Source organism: Rhincodon typus, chromosome 48 (assembly GCF_021869965.1).
Source record: "Rhincodon typus isolate 14 chromosome 48, sRhiTyp1.1, whole genome shotgun sequence".
NCBI lineage: Eukaryota > Metazoa > Chordata > Chondrichthyes > Orectolobiformes > Rhincodontidae > Rhincodon > Rhincodon typus.
In genome coordinates, this window is record NC_063379.1 from 2049414 (window position 1) to 2069012 (window position 19599).

The window sequence follows — 19599 nt, forward strand, 5'->3', positions numbered from 1 at the left end:
ACTTACCTGTGGGAGAGACTTACCTGTGGGAGGGAGACTTACCTGTGGGAGGGAAATTTACCTGTGGGAGAGAGATTTACCTGTGTTAGGGAGACTTACCTGTGGGAGAGAGATTTACCTGTGTTAGGGAGACTTACCTGTGGGAGAGAGGTTTACCTGTGGGAGGGAGACTTACCTGTGGGAGAGAAATTTACCTGAAGGAGGGAGACTTACCTGTGGGAGGGAGATTTACCTGTGAGAGGGAGATTTACCTGAAGGAGGCAGACTTACCTGAAGGAGGCAGATTTACCTGAACGAGGGAGCCTTACTTGTGGGAGGGAGACTTACCTGTGAGAGGCAGATTTACCTGAAGGAGGGAGACTTACCTGTGAGAGGGAGAATTACCTGTGGGAGAGAGAGAGTTACCTGTGGCAGGGAGACTTGACTTATCTGTGCGAGGGAGATTTATCTGAAGGAGTAAGATTTACCTGCGAGAGATTTACTTGAGGGAGAGTCTGATTTACCTGAAGGAGAGATTTACCTAGAGAAAGCGTGATATTTATCTGAGTGAGATTTAACTGTGAGAAATTTATCTGAGAGAACGATTTACCTGAAGGAGAGATTTACTTGAAGGAGATGAACCTGTAAGAGAGAAAGAGGAAGGGAATGATTTTCCTGAGAGAGGAACAGGGAGTTTGACTTGAAAGAGAGGGAGTGGTTTATCTGAGAGAGACGGTTGTGATTTACCTGTTGGAGGGACAGGGAGCGTTACCTGAGAGTGAGATTGTCCAGAGAGAGCTTGAAGGTCTTTTACCTGAAAGAGAGATTTGCCTGAGACAGGGAGGTTTACCTGATACAAAGATTGAGCTGCGAGAGAAATTTTATGAGGAGTTTTATCTGTGAGAAGGGGAGCTTCATCTGATAAAGAGAGTGGGGATTGATTCATCTGATAGAGAGAGTGGGAATTGATTCATCTGCGAGAGACAGAATGATTAATCTGAGATAGTCAGGGGTTGCGATTTAACTGAGAAAGATATGGCAAACTCTATGACTCTAAAATTTATCTGAGAGAGAGATTGTGCAATTTATCTGAGAGAGGGAGTAGGACTGCCTGAAAGAGGGGTATTTAGTAAAAGTGAGGGATTACCTTTGTAAAAGGGACGGAGAGATTTATGTCAGAGAAGAATTACCTGTCAGAGCAGAAGAAAGAGAGATTACCTGAGGTGGGGAGAGATATAGATTTACCTATGAAGAGAGAGAGAGAAAGATTGAGATTAATTTGAGGAGACAGGATTTGAGATTTACTTGAGAGTGGGAAGAGTCATAGGATTTCCCAGAGGGTGGGGAAAGATTATGGAGATTTAGCTGAGAGAGGGAGAGGGGCATAGATATTTGACTGAGAGAGGAGATAGGACTTGGAGATTTACCTCACAGAGGTAGACGGATGTAGAGATTTACCACAAGGACAGAGATAGATAGACAGGAATATACCTAAGAGAGAGGCAGGAAAGTACGGATTTACAAGAGATATATTAACTGAGAGTGAAAAAGAAAAATACTTCTCTGTGAGAGAGGGATTACCTGAGAGAGAAAGAGGACAGGAGGGAGATTATCTGAGAGAAAGGAATAGGTAGTGTAATAGAGATTTGCCTAAGAGAGGGATTACCTGAGGGAGGAAGATAGATTACCAGAAAGAGAGAGAGAGGAAAGTTATTTGAGAAGGAGGAGGATTATCTGAGACACAGGGTAGAAAGGTATTACCTGAGATAGAGGGAGAAGGACAAAGGCAATAACAGAGGTAGGGATAGATATTACCTGAGAGATTGAGGAGGAGAGAGATATTATCCAAGAGAGACATCTAAGAGAGGAAGTGAGAGACATCACCTGAGCGAGAAGAGAGACTTATCATCTGATAGGTCTTTTTGCTCCTCACTGTCACCCGTCAGAGTGGACAGCACAGAACCAAACCACCTGAGAGCAAGGAGGAGAAATTGATATCACTTGAAAGCGTGAAGCAGAAGGAGCTATCACCTGAGAACAAAGAATTGACAGATACCATACAATAGATAGTGGAGGGAATGGATATCATAAGACCATAGAGTTACATTACCTGATAGCAAGCAAGGAGAAGGAAGAGAAAAGGTATCACCCACGAGAAGAAAGACATAATCTGAGAGAGAGCAAGAGAGAAAAGGAGAATCAACTGCTGGAGAGAGGAAAGACTGCCTGAAAGAGAGAAAGGAGAGACATCATCTGAGGAGGACACAGGAGCCAGCACCTGACACACACACACAAAATCACTTCTTAGAGAGTTAGTGTTGTTAATGACTTTGAGCCAGAGGTACCAATACCTGAGGGGGAGAGAGAGAATTGTGCCATCACCCGAGGAATAAATACAGACGTACCACTAGCTGAAATCCTGTTACCCACACCCGAGAAAAAAGGTGGTGCCAATAAATACCTGGAAGAAAGAGACAGAAGGCATAGGCAGCACCAGAGAGCAACACGTTCGTGCCAACACCTGAAGTACAGAGATATCATTACCAGAGAAAAACAGAGAAGTCAGCATCAGAGAGAGAGAGAAAAACAGTTGTTCCAACACCTGAGACACAGAGAGGTGCCAACCAACAGCTGAGAGTGAGAGACAGGGGAGAAAACATAAGGGAGAGACAGACATACAAACTTTGAAACCAATATTTGAAAGAGACAGAGGAGATCACCTTTAAGAGACGGTACTAGAGGAAGAAAGCAAATCAATGGTGAAAACATCTGAGAGTGGAGAAAACACCTGTGAGAGGGAAAATACAGTTCAGGAAATATACTTCTGAGGGGGATATTGAACTTGACAGTGACATATTCTTGGAAGACAAAAACATCCTGGAGCAGATCTTACGACTAAGGAACACGACAGCACTCGAGAGGAACAAACATTTGTCAGAGGTGAAGATAGCTGCATCCAGAAACAGACAAGTAAACACCAGCTGAAATAGAGGGAGAAAGTTGAACTCTTGAAAGGATCTATCATGTGGGACTGAAGGAAACACCTAAGAGAGAACTGAAGCAGGTGACAGAGAGAGAGAAAAGAAACACTAGGGAAGATATTACAGCACCTGAGAGCTAGAGGAATGTCCATCCAAGACAGGAACATAGCTGCGTGACAAAGCCTCCAACATCCCAGAGATTCCTCATAAAGAGAGTAGAACATCTTAAGGGCGGAAGACACTAGACAGAGAACATCTTACTGGAAAGGGAATGGAAGAGGGGAGGAATATATGAGGGATAGGATTATAACATGCGAGTGAGGTAGAGGATCAAATAGCTAAGACCAAAAGGATACACCAGCTGACAGTGCAGCATTCACAGGCGCAAGCACAGAATCTGCTACTACATCTGAGAGGAGGCCATAGAATACCTGTCAGAAGAATACACAAACCTTTGGGGGACAAAATCAACTCAGGCAGAAGTAGTTTACATTACCTGAGTGAAGTATTTTCACCTAATACAGGAGTGCGATGTAACAGAGGAGCACATAGCAGTTGCGAGAGGAGAGTGGAAATAACTTGAGAGTGGGGGAAACGCATTTGAAAGAAGAGTATACAACTGAAAAGAGAAAATAGCGTGGAAAGTAAAACAATACTGCAACCGAGAGAGAGGTAGGAAACCCTGTAAAAGGAAACAGCACTTTTAAAAGACTTGAGAAAAAATGTAGCAGAGAAAGCTAGAGATAATACCTGAGAGGTGTATACACACATGAAAGAATACTTGAGAGGCAAGTCTCTCAACACTTGAGAGGAGTGTCATCTACATAAGAAAATGATACATGCTGAGGGAGGGATATAAACCTGAGAGTGATATAGCCCCAAACAGAAATATACACTATTTGAGAGTGCTATACACCTGAAGGACTGATTGTATGCCTGAGAGTGTAAGTTACAACTGAAGGAGGGGTATACATCTGAAGCCGTGACATATACCTGAAACTGTGACATATTCATCTGAGGAAGTCAGATATACTAGAGAGGTCTACAACTTCTGACAAGCACATATTCCTCTACAACAGTGATACAGACCTGACAGTGATATACAACATCTATGAGGCTGATATACAACTCATGGAACAGTGATACTCATCCAAAGGGTGACCTGTAACATTTGGCAAAGCGATACATGCACCTTAAGCTTGATATACAACATTTCAAAAAGAATTACACAGCAGCTGGGAAAGGGGAAGATAAAATTCAAGAGTGAATATACCCAAAATAAGATGATGAACCAAAAGGAGGATACCAGTGATAGAGAAGATTCAAGCTCTGAGTGAGTGGTAATTGGGCAACTGAAACATTTACAGTATACCAATGCCATGCAGTGTGCGGTGTGTTATTCATATTAGTAAGCAAGATATTGCATGTTCTGCAAGTTATGATGTACAAAAGTCTTGTTGAACTTGCACTTCAAAGTGAGGTTTTCTTGAGTAAATTATTGTTTTCCATTAAAGCACAATTCTGTGAAGATTAACTTCATTTAGAAGCAGCATAGGACAGGAAAGTTTTTTAAACCTGTTGCTTTTCTTTTAAAATAATTTTTCAGTATGGAGGATCCAACTGCAGGCAACTGGACCAGTGACACTTCACCACAAACTACAGAGAGTGCTGGGGCAATGCAAAGTCCTAATGTCCCTGCGGTGCCAAATTCACCCAAGTCACAGCACCTAACATTCAATGTAAGTACATGAAATCAGATAGAAAGTATGTCCTGTAACCTGTAGCTGGGTTGTTCCACCTTGCTGCCTGATCTCGCAGCATCAAGCATCTGCCCACTATTTCTTCTTTCAGCTCATACATCCCCCTGCCCCATGTCAGCCCCCTGCCTTGCTCATTCTCTATATGTTAGGAATGACGGTGTGATATCCTTAACTCCCATCAAATCACATTTGCCCATGTTTGCTCCCTCTGTTGGCTTCAGGTCCAGCATTTTAAAAAGCTCATCCTTTTCTTAAAATTCCTTCATGATCACAACTGACCCTCTCTCTGTAATTTCCTCCAGCTCGTAATCCTCCAAAATCTGCACTGTCCTTTAATTCTGTGATAATCCTGTTCCCATCATTGGCACTTATATATTCAACTCTCCAGTTTGATCAAACTTTTTTTTAATGTGACATGGTGACTCCTGTGCTGCACCTTTGGATGTTTTACTACATTAAAGGTACTACATTTTTGCGGCTTATTACCGTTTTACATGTATGGCTGGTGCCCATGGACCGTGCCCTGAGATGTTGGTGCATGGTGTCCAACGTGGAGGCTGTATTGAGCAAGCAGAAAGCCAAAGTCACAACGTATCTGCTCTAAGCTTCATGTTGACAATTCTCAACTTTTAGTTTGTTCACTGCATGTGGTATATTATAAGGTGAGATCTGCGGTTAATAGGGTAGTTAGCAAGCAATAATTCCCTATAACTCACTGTTGCCTATAGAGAATCGTGTCTCAATGCCTGGAACTTTGTTAAAAGGTGCGTTGAGTTGTTCTACTTCAAGGTAGGCCTTGCTGGACTTCTCGTGATTCTGCCAAATTTCTTGCCACAGCCCACTTTCAGACCCCAAAAAGATACTGCCCATCATCTTGAACAAAGTGAAATTTCTCAAGGCAGTTCATAATATCTGGTATCTAAAACAAAATTGAATAGTGAGCTATGTATTGAGATCTTAGGATGACAGAGTGAGGTGGAAGTTTTACAGAGAGAATTCCAGAGTTAGGGGCCCAGGTGATGAAGGCACAGCCATCAATGGTGGAGCCATTAAAATTAGGAGATGCTTGAGAGGCCTGAATTGGAGGAGCAGAGAGGTCATGGAGGGTTGTAGGAGGTTACAGAGATATGGAGGGTTGTTTGAGCTGGAGGAGGTCAGAGAGTGGGGGAGGATTATTGGGATTGAAGGAGGTTACAGAGATTGGAAGATTTGATATTGGTAACAGAGATAGGGAGGTCTGTAATAGCTGTAGGTGGTTACATAGATAGGGAAGGTTGTAGGATCTGGAGGAGGTTATGTAGACAGGGAGGAATTTAGGAGCTGAAAGGTAAGATTGGAAATAGAGGAGGCTACAGATATAGTGAACTGAGGTGAGGCCATGATGAGCTTTGAACTCAAATGTGGAAAATTTTAAAATACAGCTGTTGCTAGTCCTCTGTTCAGGAGGCACGCCTTGTAAATTAGGAGACAGGGCAGTAGGGTTCTAGATTCTATCATTTTCACCACATTCAGTTCCCCTTTCTTGCATGTCTGTCTTTTGCTCGAAACTTACTGTCTACCATATTTCCCACTACAAATCTAATCTTCGACTATCTGTAATTTTAAAGAAAAAAATTAAAAGAAAACTCCCTGGGATAGAAAGTGCATACTGCTCATGTGTGTCATCTGCCATGTTCACTGTTTATGAAAATAACCATTTAAGGTATTTTCTAGGAATGTAATCCCTGAAAACGCAGGATTTTATAGCATTTTAAAAATTGAATCTGTTCTGTCTTCTAGCCAGTTGTTCAGGAACGCCAGGTACAATTGGAGGTGCAAACAGCAGCGCCAGAACCAGTGGCAACGACAACTCCTCACTTTACCAGGATTGCACCAAGTGTACCGCAGCAAAGTCCACAGCAGGTGAGGGTAAGATTTCTCTACCGTTTATACATTTATACTGCTAGTCACGTAATTTGTAAATAGGAAATGTTTATTCCTTTGTCACCCTTTTAGAGATGATTTTAACTTAACTCAGCTTGCCTGCTGTTGTCCCCATTTGCTAGCAATGTCTGATACTTCTGCGTTTCGTGAATTTAATGGTTTAGTTTATTAATTCCTTTGAGTGGGTCACTAACAAATCTGCTTCGTGTTGTCCATTTCTAATGTGACACTGAGAGGTTATCTTGCGCTGCAATTCTGGGAGAGGATGGTGTGCGGGTGGGAGTGTTGGTGGGGTGTGAGGGGGGGCACGCTCAGTACACCACTGTGCTGTTTGAGAGGGAGTTCCAGGATTTTAACTCTGATGGTGAAGAAATAACAAAGTTCTAAGTCAGGATGGTGAGTGGCTTAGAGGGAATCCTGCAGCTGCTGTTTTTTTTTTCTGAAGAAGGGTCTAGACCCGAAATGTCAGCTTTCCTGCTCCTCTGATGCTGCTTGGCATGTGTGTTCATCCAGCTCTACACCTTGTTATCTCAGATTCTCCAACATCAGCAGTTCCTACTATCTCTTCCCATAAATCTGCTGTCTTTGTTCTTTTAGGTGGTAGAGTTTGGAAGGTGCTGTCAAGAAGCCTTGCTGAGTTGTTGCAGTGCATCTTGTAAATAGTACTGTAAACCCTGCTGGCACTGTATGTTGATGGTGAAGAGAGTGAATGTTAAAGGTAATGGATGTGATGCCATTTCAGCAGGCTGTTTTGTTCTAAATGGTGTCATGGTTCTTGAGTATTAGAGTTGAACTCACCCAAGTAAGTGAGGAGTATTCCATCACACTCCCGACTTCTATCTTGGGTGGACAGGCTTTGGAGAGAGTCAGGAGGTGAGTTACTTGCTGCAAGATTCCTAGCCTCTGACCTGCTCTTGTAGCACCACTTAATTTCAGTAGTGGGCGCAGGAGAGAAGTTTCTGATCAATGGTAACCAGCAGGATGTTGATGGTTGGGCTTCAGCGAAGGTAATGTCATGTATAGTAATCTTGAATTTAAAAGGCGCAGAACCAACCACACCAAATGGAAATGGCTGAACTAAGCATTTGATAGAGTGGAATAGGCCTCCGTACATTGGAGTTTAGAAAAATGAGACTTAATCTCATTGAAATGTATAAATGCTTAAGAGGGCTTGGTAGAGTAGAAGCTGAGAGATTGTTGTTTCTGGGTTGGAAACTCTCAGGAATGGGAAACTTCCACCATTTGGTGGATTTCTGTCATAGCTGTCTGTAAATCCATCATTTTAAATATAAGTTCCAACATTTCTCCCAATTTGTAGCTCTGCAGTTCATAAGGGCAGAATCTTCGAGACCTGCCCAAAGCTTTTAGAAGCAGAGGTGCGAGGACTTTAATTGGGTGGTAGGCAAAAGTTTGGCTTGTTGAAATTGAGTGAAAGCTTTGTTATTAAGTTCTCAAAGTATTTTTGGGTCAGTCTCTTTTACATTCACCATGGCATGAATATTCATTAACAACCCAGGGTGTCAACCAGCTCATGAAAAGTCTCAGCCTTATGCAGTCTGACTTGTTGTTAAACACTTTGTGTAAGGGAGAAGCTTGACCAAGTCAACAAGCCTGTCCAAACAAGGCAGCCACACTAGCTGACTCCAGCAAACCTGACTAGGGCAGGGGAAGTGGGACTTAACTCAAAAAGGGGCTCAACTAAATGGGTTCAAATAAAGATGAGTTAGCTAGAAAGGGACAGTAGGAAATGCAACTTAAAGAGGAACTCAAGGGTTATCTGGAACACTGGAAGAATCCTGGGAAATAAAGATAGGAAACTGGGATACAGAGGAGAGAATCACAGTGGTAGGGCCGGGGGAATGAAGAAGAATGGGTGCTGTACGCTTGGGTGGGGAACACACTAGCATAATTAAGTGTGCCTGGGAGGGTGAAAGACCAGAAGATTTGAACAAGGAATGCTATAAGGCTAGGGTATCAGTATAAAGTTAAACAGGATCGATCTCAACCTCCTTCTGAGATCCCAAGCATCATAGCTGTCAGCCTTCACACAATTCGATTTACTCTCCTTATTATCAAAAAAATGGCTGAAAGCACTGCAGAAGGCAATGGGCCCTGTCAACCTCCAGTAGTAGTAGTACTGAGAATTTGTGCTTCCAAACTACCTGTGCCCATAGACAAACTATTTCAATACAATCACAGCAGTGGCACCTAGCCAGCATTGCAGAAGATTGTTCAGACATGTCTGGTCTACAAAATGCAAGACAAATCTAACCAAGCCGATTACTGCTCCAGTCTACTCAATTATCAAAGTGATAGAAAGTGTCATCGCCAGTGTTATGAAGTGCCACCTATGCAACAATAATCTACTTGCTGACACCAGTTTGACTTCCTCCAGGCCTATTAAGTTCATAACCTCATTAACACCTTTGTCTAAACATGGAAAATAGAGCTGAACTCAAGGGGAGTTGACTGGCCTAGACATCAAGGCTGCAGTTATCTAAATATGACATCAAGGAGCAAAACTATAGTCAATGGGAATCAGGGAAAACTCTCCACTGGTTGGAACATTACAAAGAAAAATGTTTATAGTTGTTGGATGTCAGTTACCTCAGCCACAGAACATTACTGCAGGAGTTCTTCAGGGTGATGTCCTAGATGCACCCACCTTCAGCTGATTCATCAATGTCCATTCCTCCATCATAACATCAAAGTTGGGATGTTCGCTAATGATTGCACAAATTTCAGTTCTTATTTAAACTCATTTACTTAAACAGTCTGTATCTATAAACCTGTTGGACTATAACCTGGTGTCATGTGATTTCTGACTGTGTCCAAATGCAACAAGAACTGGAAAGCCTTCAGGTTTGGACTGATAAATGGCTAGTAACATTCATCACCAACAAGTCAGAGAAAACCAGAGTTGGAACTATATTGTTACAATTTCTGTTGGTGGTCCAAAATCCTAGGATTATCTCCCTAACAGCATTGTGGGTGTATCTATATCACATGCTCTGCAGCAGTTCATGAAGGCAGGTCACCTCACCTTCCCAAGGTCAATTAGGGATGGACAAAAAATACTGGCCTAGCCAGTGACTCGTACACCCCATGAATGAATTTTTAAAAATTACATGGGGCACAAAGGACTTAAACTTCAGTTTGCAAAAGGATTTATTTATTAGAGAGATGTAAAGGAGCTAACCTATACATCGTTTAAGTCTACCTATTGATCAAGTCATCATAAGTTCCTGCTTTCCAGAAGTTATGTTCCTTCCAGAAGGCAACAGAAAATGACAGCCTCAGGATACTTTGCACTGCTCAACATAATGTGTATGTTAGAGTGTATGTTGATCAGCACTCTTCGAGATAGTCTACAAGGAAAATAGAAATAGTAAGAAGCATTAACAGTTTGAAAGAGATCGAGAACTCTGGAAGAAGGAGATACATTTGTGTAAAATGTCAAGTTGTATGAAAGTTTCACATCCAAGCACTAAACATGATTTCAGTGTGTAATCTCTTTTTCTTTCCTCTACAACTACATCTTGGTGCCATCTCGAAACTGTTGAGCCGAGGAAGCTTGCAAACCGCTTTGCTGGTATGCTTCCAATGAGTTTTGTGGGTGCCTTCTGTGGTCCCACCTGTTGAGCACCCCTTGTGCAGATGCAGATGCAGCCTCCTTGGCTGAAACGGATGAAGACATTTTGGCAGAGAGGAGGAGCAGTGGCACACCTCTAGAGAGTCCTGTGATGTTCTGGGTGCTCATCTGTCACTGTCTCTGCCTCTTGATATGCAATGACACCCTTCTCACCCCTTATGAGGACTGGCATCTGGATGAATATTAAGGTCACTTTGCCCCTTTCACTTTGCCAACAAATGAATGCTTCCATAACTCTGGTGATGTTGGAGGAACTTCGTGTATCCAGCAGATACTGATTACTCTCCTGGACCTAGCACCCCTTGGTGGCTGTCACCCATTTCATGGAGCAGCCAGAGCCACAACAACAAGCAGAACTTGTAAAACTCCTCTGACTTCTGCTCCAGTATGTGCATGATCACTAGTACCTCTACCAGACATTCCCTGTTTGTCTATGCGTTGTCATTAGCTTATTAATGGATGAGACCAGAGCTCATCATAGAGCTGTCCTCCAGTACTCCTCCAAGTTCAGATACCTCAGCAATAAAATATTAGATGATGTATGCTCCTCCATACCTGTGTGGTGTTCATTCCAAAACCATCTCTTTGGTTGTGAGCTTGTCCTATGTGTTATAATCCCGGCTGATGTTATTATTGGAGTAGTTAGATCCTAGACAATCTGGCTTGATAGATTTCTTTTAATTTAACAAAATGATCTTACACTGAAACATAAGCATGCAATGCTGCAGATTTCAGCAATAAACAGAAGTTTATTATGCAAAAGGAATGAAGTCAAAGTAAAATAATCTGATCTATTTACATATTACACAATTTGGAAGATTTCAAAACACATGGTAAAAATACAATTGTATCTATTCCAAACCATCACTTTGCAGGACTCAAAAACTAGCAGGTCTTGCAGCATCTGTAGAGGGAGATATTCTATCACAGCTATAAGTTTGACTTATCTGTTTCTTTTAATTTCCAGTTTTGCAAATTTTGTAGCCTTCCCTTGATTGTGACACAACTGAACTCTTTGCATCAAATAACCTATTTAGGGTTCTAACCAAACAGTTCAGGTCTGGAATTTTCAAACTAAAAGCCTTACACCAAGGTAACCTATTACCTAACTGTTCTGAGCTAATTCCATTCTCCAGGAGAAACTGATTTTATGTCTAACTTTGATCAGATCTTGTGCAAATTGAAACCAAAAGCTTTACAATCTATGGGTTTTCCACTAAGCAAAAGAAAAAAAAAATCAAATTCTGATACTTCTAAATGGAAAGCAAGCCAATGTTTTTCAGTGTTGAATGGTCACTGGACTCAAAACATTAACTGTGTTTTCTCTTCATAGGTATTGCCAGATCTGCTGAGTTTCTCCAGTAATTCCTATTTTTGTGTGTTTCAGACATCCAGCATCCATTGTTTTTTGTTTTACTTTAGTGGGATTCAATTCAAGGGAAGTTTAAACAAAGAGCAGAGGCGCAGGGTAGTGCAGGATTCGATTCAAGGGGAGTTTAAAAAAAGAGCAGAGGCGCAGGGTAGTGAACAGACAAATGATATTCAAAGTGTGACAGGAACAATTAGAAAATATATGCAGAAGAATGCATTAGAAATTAGAACCTGAGTAAGTAATATTAGTTAAAAAAAATTCAAAGCCCAAGGTTCTTTCCCTGATGAATGCATGCAACATTTTTAACGAGATAAATAAATTGACAACAGAAATATAACAAAATGACTATGACTTGATAGTTACTATGGAAACGTGGTTACAAGGTGACCATGGCTGGGATAAAAGCAAAATGAAAAGTGGAAAGCTCTGATGGAGAGTCATACTGAATTCAAAATTTTATCTCTGTTTCTCTCTACATTGATGTTGCCAGACCTGCTGGGATTCTCCAGCATTCTCTGTTTGTTCAAGACTGGGAGCTCTATTCAACATTCTGGAAGATTAGGCAAACAAGAATAAGAGTTGGGGTTGCTTTGTTAATAAAGGACAGTATCAATGCAGTGATGAGTAGTAATATAAATGCACTAGATCATGATGTGGACTCAGTTTGAATGGGAATAAGGAATAGCAAGGGAGAGAAGTTACGGGTGGGATTTGTCTGTATGCCCCTAAAGAGTTGCCTCACTGGAAGACAATGAATAATTTGAGAAATAATAGAGGCATGTAACAATTGTTGTGGGTGATTCTAATTTGGACATTGACTAGACAAATCAGGTGAGAAAGGGTAATGTGGAAGTCAAGTTTATAGACTGCATCAGATATAGTTTCTTAGAGCAGTACATTACAGAATCTACATGGGAACAGGCTATTTTAGATTTAGTAAGATTAATAAAAGATCTCATAGACATTGTCTGGGGTGGGGGTAGCAATCACAATATGATTGAATTTCAAATTCAATCTTTGGAAGAGCAGATTGGGTATCAAACCAGTGCCCTCAACTTGAATAAGGGCAGTTTCAGAGATGTGTAGTAAGAATAATCTAAAGCAGGCTTGGAAAATATAAGGCGAAAGTCAATCAATGGGCAGTAGCAAACATAGAGTCATAGATTTAAGCAGATATTTCATAATAACATCCAGCAAAAATGTATACCAGTCAAAAAGAAGGACTCTATGGGAAAGATAAACCACCTGTGGTTAACAAAAGCAGTCAAAGAGTGTATCTAATCAAAAACATACAAAGGATATAAAGCAGCAAAAACTAGTGGTATGCCTGTAGATGGGGAATTTCTTCACAAACCAGCTAATAAAGAATAATGAAAATAAAGTGTCAAATATAAAAAAAACAAACAGCACAAACTTCTTTTTGTAAAAAGAGAGTAAAGTATGTGTGGGACCTTTGAGGGGATTCACCTGGGGAATTAACAGGGAACAGGAAAAGGCAAATTATTGAAACCAATATTTTGTATCAGCACTCATGGCAGAAAACATTATAAACGTTCCAAAGATAACAGATAACCGAGGTGCTAATGGGAGGAAAGATATTGTGACAGTTTCCACCATGAGGGACAAAGTATTTGACAAATTAGTAAGACTAAAGGCAGACAAGTCACCAGGACCTGATGGCCGTATCCAAGAATTTTAAAAGAAATGGTGGCATTGGTTGAAATATTCCAGAACTCGCTCGATTCTGGGAGGTTTTCACTGGATTGATAAACCATTAATGTAACACCCCATTTAAGAAGGGAGAGAGACAGAAAATGGGAAACTATAGCCCAGTTAGCTTATGTGACTTCAGCTTTTGAACTGGAGTTGTGTATAGCTTCAGGAAGAAGCTATTATATATCTGCTTAAACGTATTCAGCTTTAAACAATCTCATCAGCATTTTATCCAAGCTATCTGGGCTGGGACTAATACCTGTCATTGGAAAAAATGCTGGAGTCCATTTTTAAGGAAGAAATAGAACATTTAGAAAAGCTTAACAAAATTAAGAAGAATCATTGTAGCTTTGTGAAAGGGAAATCACATTTCACAAATTTTCAGGAGTTCTTTGATGAAATTTGACAAAGTGGAACCAGGAAAGTAGTTTAGATTTCTAAAAGTCATTTGATAAGATGTCACAGAAAAGGTTAATGCAAGATGTAGGAGCTCAGCATGTTGGCGTTAATGTATTAGCATGGTTTGGCTAACACGCAGAAGACAGACAGTTGGGTTTAATGGGTCTTTTTCAGGTTTGAAAGAGGTAACTAGTGGAGTACAAGGATCATCTTAAGGCCTCAATTATTTATTATCTACATTAATGTGGAACAGGTAGAGTGTAATGTTTCCAAATTTGCTGACAATATAAAAATAGGTCGGAAAGCATATCTTTGGAGGAGATAAGATATCTCCATCGGAATACAGATAGGTTGTGAGAGTGGCTAAAAACTTGGCTAATGCACTTCTATGTAAGAGTGCAAGTTCATGCACTTTTTAATGAAGAATTGTTATGATCCCAGCTGATGATATTACTGGACAATTCAGATCCCAGATAGGAGCTTGGCTTGACAAATCATATTTTGATTTGTTTTGGTTTTAGTAAAGTGGTATCTCATGGAGTCATAAACATGCAATGCTGTAGATTTTGTTTTAACAATAAAACAAGTTTATTAGCCAAAGAAGATAAAATTGAATGAACCAAACAAAAATGCAAATAATATAATACAATTCAAAGATTTTAGATAACTAGCAAATGTATAATCCCATTAATCCTAGATTTTTTTTAATAAATTGACAAGTAACGAAATAGCTTTTGACATACCCAAAACACATTCCTGGTGGTACAGTACACAAAACACTGGTACAATACTCACATCTGAGTCCCTGTCTCTAACAGCTCAAGTTTAAGTTACTTGAGACTTCAACATTTGGAGTCAAACAACAGAATACCTGTTTAAATGCACTCAGCTTGAAGTAAGCCCATCCGGGTTTTGTCCCAACTCTTCTGCAGTGGGGCTAACAATAATTCTTCGCTCTAAGATAACCTAGTTCTTTACATATTCTTCCTTTCTCAGGAGTACTGGTCTATACAGCTGTCCAATTCTAAGGACTTCAGAGGATTGCTCAATACTCAGTCATAAAGTGAAACTAAAAGTCACCTTCTCTAAGCTAGGGGTGTTTCCCTTAAGTTTAAAAATACCGAGTTCCAGAAATCTCTCATAGACATTGACACTCTATGATTGACCTTGCTGGGTCACTCCATTAGTAGTGCCATTCACCCCAAATCTGGGCTTAAAATCTATATTTTTTAAAAATCATAATAATTAACTTCCAAGCATTTTTGTAGCCATTAACTGCAGACACTGAAAACCCGCTTATTGCCAACTCAAAAACTCACCACAAATGAAAACAGTTTACATCATAGCATCAAAAACCAAACTATTATTTAAATAGAAAGCAAGTCCAAAAATGTGTAGTTTGAAGGGATTTGGGTGGTGTTGTGCATGAAACACAAAACGTTAGCATGCAAGTGCAGCAAGTAATTAAGAAGGCAAATGGAATTGTGGTCTTTATTGCTAGGGTTTGAAATTTTAAAATAGTGAAGTCCTGTTACTGGTGACGCTGTATTGTGCACAATTTTGGTCCTAGTATTTAAGAAAGGATGCAGTGATATTGCAGGCAGTTCAAAAGAGAGACTGAGGCTGATTCCTGGGATAAAGAAACTGACTTATCAAGAACAGCGAAACAGGTGGAGCACTTTATTCATCTGATTTCACAAGAATGAGGCACCCCCCAGCCCTGAACCAAGAGGCCTGGGTTCAAGTCCCAACTGCTCCAGAAGTATATAATCACATTTTTGAATAGGTTGGTTAGAAAAAATAGGTTAATTTAAAACAGTACAAGAATGAGGCCACGGGTCCTATGATACAGTGGTAGTATCCCTACCTTGGAGCCAGGAGGCCTGGGTTCAAGTCCCACCTATTTCAAGGGTGAGTAATAACATCCCTGAACGGGTTCATTTGAAAATAGCTTTTTACAAGAGTGAGGTGAGGGTTTTGTGGCGCGGTGGAAGTTCTCTCCTCCAGGACCGGGAGACCTGGGTTCAAGTCCCACCTGCTAAAGAGGTGTGTAATAACATCTCTGAATAGGTTAATTGGAAAAATGGATGAGAAGAATGAGGTGAGAGCTCTTGTGGCATAGTGGTAGTGTCTCTATCCCTGGACTGAGAGGTCTGTGTTCAAGTTCCACCTCTTCTAGAGAAGTGTCATAACATTTCTGAACAGATTGATTAGAAAAATATGTTAAATTTTAAAAAAAAGAATGAGGCAAGGGCTCTTGTGGTACAGTGGTGATGTCCCTACCTCTGATCCAGGAGGCCCAGTTGCAAGACCTACCTGCTCCAGAGATGTGTAATAAAGTCTCTTAACAGGTTGATTAGAAAATATTGAAGAATGAGGTGAGGGCTCTCATGGTTGTATCCGTGCCTCTGAGCCAGAAGACCAAGGTTCATGTCCCACCTGCACCAGAGGTGTGTAAATAACATCTCTGAACATGCTGATTCAGGAGGCCAGAAAGGTGACATGAGATAGCTTTGGAAGATAAGGTTAAGGAAAATCCAAAGGGATTCTACAAGTATATTAAGGGCAAAAAAGTAACTAGGGAGAGAATAGGACCCCTTTAAGATCAACAAGGCCATCTATGTGTGAAACCACAGGATATGGGTGAAATCCTAAATGAATATTTTGCGTCAGCATGTACTGTGGAGAAAGACATGGAAGCTAGGGAACTTGATGAAATAAATCGTGATGTTATGAAAAGAGTGTCCACATTACAAAAGAGATGGTGCTGGAGTTCTTAAAATGTATAAAGATGGATAAAACCCCAGGACCTGATCAAGTGCATCCAAGGACATTGTAAGAAACTAGGGAAGAAATTGCGGGGCCCCTAGCAGAGATATTTATATCAGTGAATGCCATGGTGAGGTGCCAGAAGACTGGACGATGCTAATGTTGTGCCATTATTTAAGAAAGGCTGCAAGGAAAAGCAGGGAACTGCAGACCAGTGAGCCTAAGGTCAGTTGGTAAGTTTTTGGAGGGGATTCTGAGAGACTGTATCTAAATGCATTTGAAAAGGCAAGGGCTGATTAGGGATAGTCTGCATTGCTTTGTGCCTGGGAAATCGTGTCTCAAACTGGATTGAGTTTTTTGAAGGGGTGACCAAGAAAATAGATGAAGGCAGAGCAGTAACTGTGGTCTACATGAACTTTAGCAGGGTCTTTGACAAGGTTCTGGATAGTAGACAGGTTAGTAAGGTTAAATCACATTGCAACCAGTGAGAGCAAGCCAAATGGGCTTGACAGTAGGAAACAGGGTGGTGGTAGAGGATAGTTGTTCAGACTGAAGGATTGTAATCGGCAGTATGCCACAGGGATCAGCGCTGGGTCCACTGTTGTTCCTCATTTATATAAACAATTTGGATGACACAGTGAGTAGGTTTGCAGATGACACCAAAATTGGCAGTAGAGCGGAGAGTGAAGAAGATTATCTAAGGAGTACAATGGGATCTTGATCAACTAGGCCAGTGGGCTAAGGAATGGCAGATGGAGTTTAATTTAGATAAACGTGAGATGTTGCATTTTGGTAAGACAAACCAGGGATTGGCTTACACAGTTCATGATAAGGCCCTGGGGAGTATTATTGAACAAAGATCTAGGGATGCTGGTACATAGTTCCTTGAAAGTGGCATCACAGGTAGACAGGGTGGTGAACAAGGCATTTGGTATGCTTGCCTTCATTGGTCACAGCACTGAGTACAGGAGTTGGGACGGTCTTGTTACAGCTGTTACAGACATTGGCAAGGTCACATTCTGAGCACTGTGTACAATTTTAATCATCCTGCTATAGGAAGGATGTTATTAAACTGGAAAGGGTGCAAAAAAAGATTTACAAGAATGTTACCGAGACTGGAGGTTTTGAGTTATAAGGAGAGGCTGGATAGGCTGGACGTTTTTTCCCTGGAGCGCAGGAGGCTGAGGAGTCCTTACAGAGATTTATAAAATCATGAGGGGCATAGATAAAGTGAATAACCAAGGTCTTTTCCCCAGGTAGGGGAGTCCAAAACTAGAGAGCATAGGTTTAAGGTGACGGGGAAAAGATTTAAAAGGGACCCGAATTCAACTTTTCCATGCAGAGGGTGGTGGCTATTTGAAACAAGCTGCCAGAGGAAGTGATAAAGGCAAGTACAATTATAATATTGAAAAGACATTTGGACAGGTACGTGGATAGGAAAGGTTTAGTGGAATATGGGCCAAATGCAACCAAATGGACTAGTTCAGTTTAAGAAACCTAGTCGGCATGGACGAGGCAAGCCGAAGGGCCTGTTACTGTGCTGTATGACTCCAGCTCTATTCACCAGTTTATCAAAACAGAAATCTGCAGAGTATGAAACTTCCAAAAAGGCAATAATCAATGTTTATGAGCTTAAGTCTTAAGTTTATCACTTAAAATTTGGGATTAAGAAAGAAAACTAATCACACAGATGTCGATTTTTTAAAGGGAGAAACTAACAGGAGGCGGCACTGTAGCTCAATGGTTAGCACTGTTGCATCACCACGCCAGGAACTGGAGTTCGATTCCATCCTCAGGCGACTCTCTGTGTGGAGTTTGCACATCCTCCCTGTGCCTGCGTGGGTTTCCTGCCGGTGCTTCAGTTTCCTCCCACAGTCGAAAGATGTGAAGGTTAGGTGGATTGGCCATGCTGAATTGCCCATAGTATCCAGGGATGTGCAGGCTAGGTGAATTAGACATGGAAAATGCAGGGTTACAGGGATTGCATGGGGGCTGTGGATCTGAGTAGGATGGTCTTCGGAGGGTTGATATGGACTCGATAGGCCGAATGGTCTGCTTCCACACTGTAGGGATTCTTCTATGAAATGCTGTGAGATCATAGATTAGATTGCTCAAGAGAACATTTTTGAGAATCTAAGGGAAATTATGATTGTGAAAGAATTCAGAGATAGCATTCCTACGTTCTTAAAAATGTATTTACATGAATATCATGTATTGCAGATCAGTGAAGCAGCAGTTATGGCAGATACCTGTGATATTTCTAACAGCCAATTATAGGTGGGGAGATGATAATATGGAAATGCACAAGGAAATTGAATGAATTTAAAAAATCTATGGACGGAAGAGGTACTTGTTTTAGAAAATATACAGAAGGTACCAAAGTATTAAAGGAGAAGGGCTACAACAAAAAATGGTATTATAAAACTGATGTACTTCCATTGTAATCAGATTTGATATACAAAAGCCAGTTGCTGTGAGTTAAATCGGAGATCAATGCAGTAGTAGAAATGTCTAAGGAATGTTCTGGAAAGGAAATAGGTATTAAAACAGTATTGGTGGTAAAAAGAGAACTTTTCTTTAGACTATCCTTGTAGTGCTTCTATCAAGGTCAGCCATGTGAACCTCATAGAATATGAGTTCCCTGATTGGGTTTGTTAACCTGGTCCAATCAGGGAGTCCTGGCTGACAGATATAAAAAGGAGTGTCACTGTGAGAGCTGGCTCTGAGAAAGCTGGACAGTGTCAAGTAAAATGCACGTGTAAATAAAGGGTGACTTGGTGACGGGATACTGGCCTCTGTGGAGTTATTTCAGTACTAAAAAAAGGAAAGATGCCTCAGAGAATCATAAAAATTTGTCTTGAAATATTGATGTGGAGAAGTAGATGACTGGAGACTTTGAGTATGAAAGGCTTTTCTTTGTGCTTCAAATCAGTGAGGTAAGCCAATAAAGATTTTGATAGATGCTGGAGAAAGTCAGTCATTGATGCTGGCTAATGAAAATATTTGTTTTCCAGAGGAATTAATGAAGGACATAATATTAATTGGAGGTAT

The 19599-nt window shown here is 40.9% G+C and overlaps 1 protein-coding gene across 1 annotated transcript in view; it reads left to right on the top strand.

Annotated features, from left to right (window-relative positions):
- Nucleotides 1-3525: 3525 nt before the first annotated feature.
- Nucleotides 3526-19599, top strand: part of LOC109922390 — an 84417-nt gene continuing 68343 nt past the window's right edge. The window contains exons 1-3 of the mRNA XM_048620746.1: nt 3526-3632; nt 4567-4699; nt 6500-6628. Of these exons, the coding sequence (XP_048476703.1) occupies nt 4568-4699; nt 6500-6628 (261 nt within the window). The 5' untranslated portion in view covers nt 3526-3632; nt 4567. The remainder of the gene's footprint in view (nt 3633-4566; nt 4700-6499; nt 6629-19599) is intronic.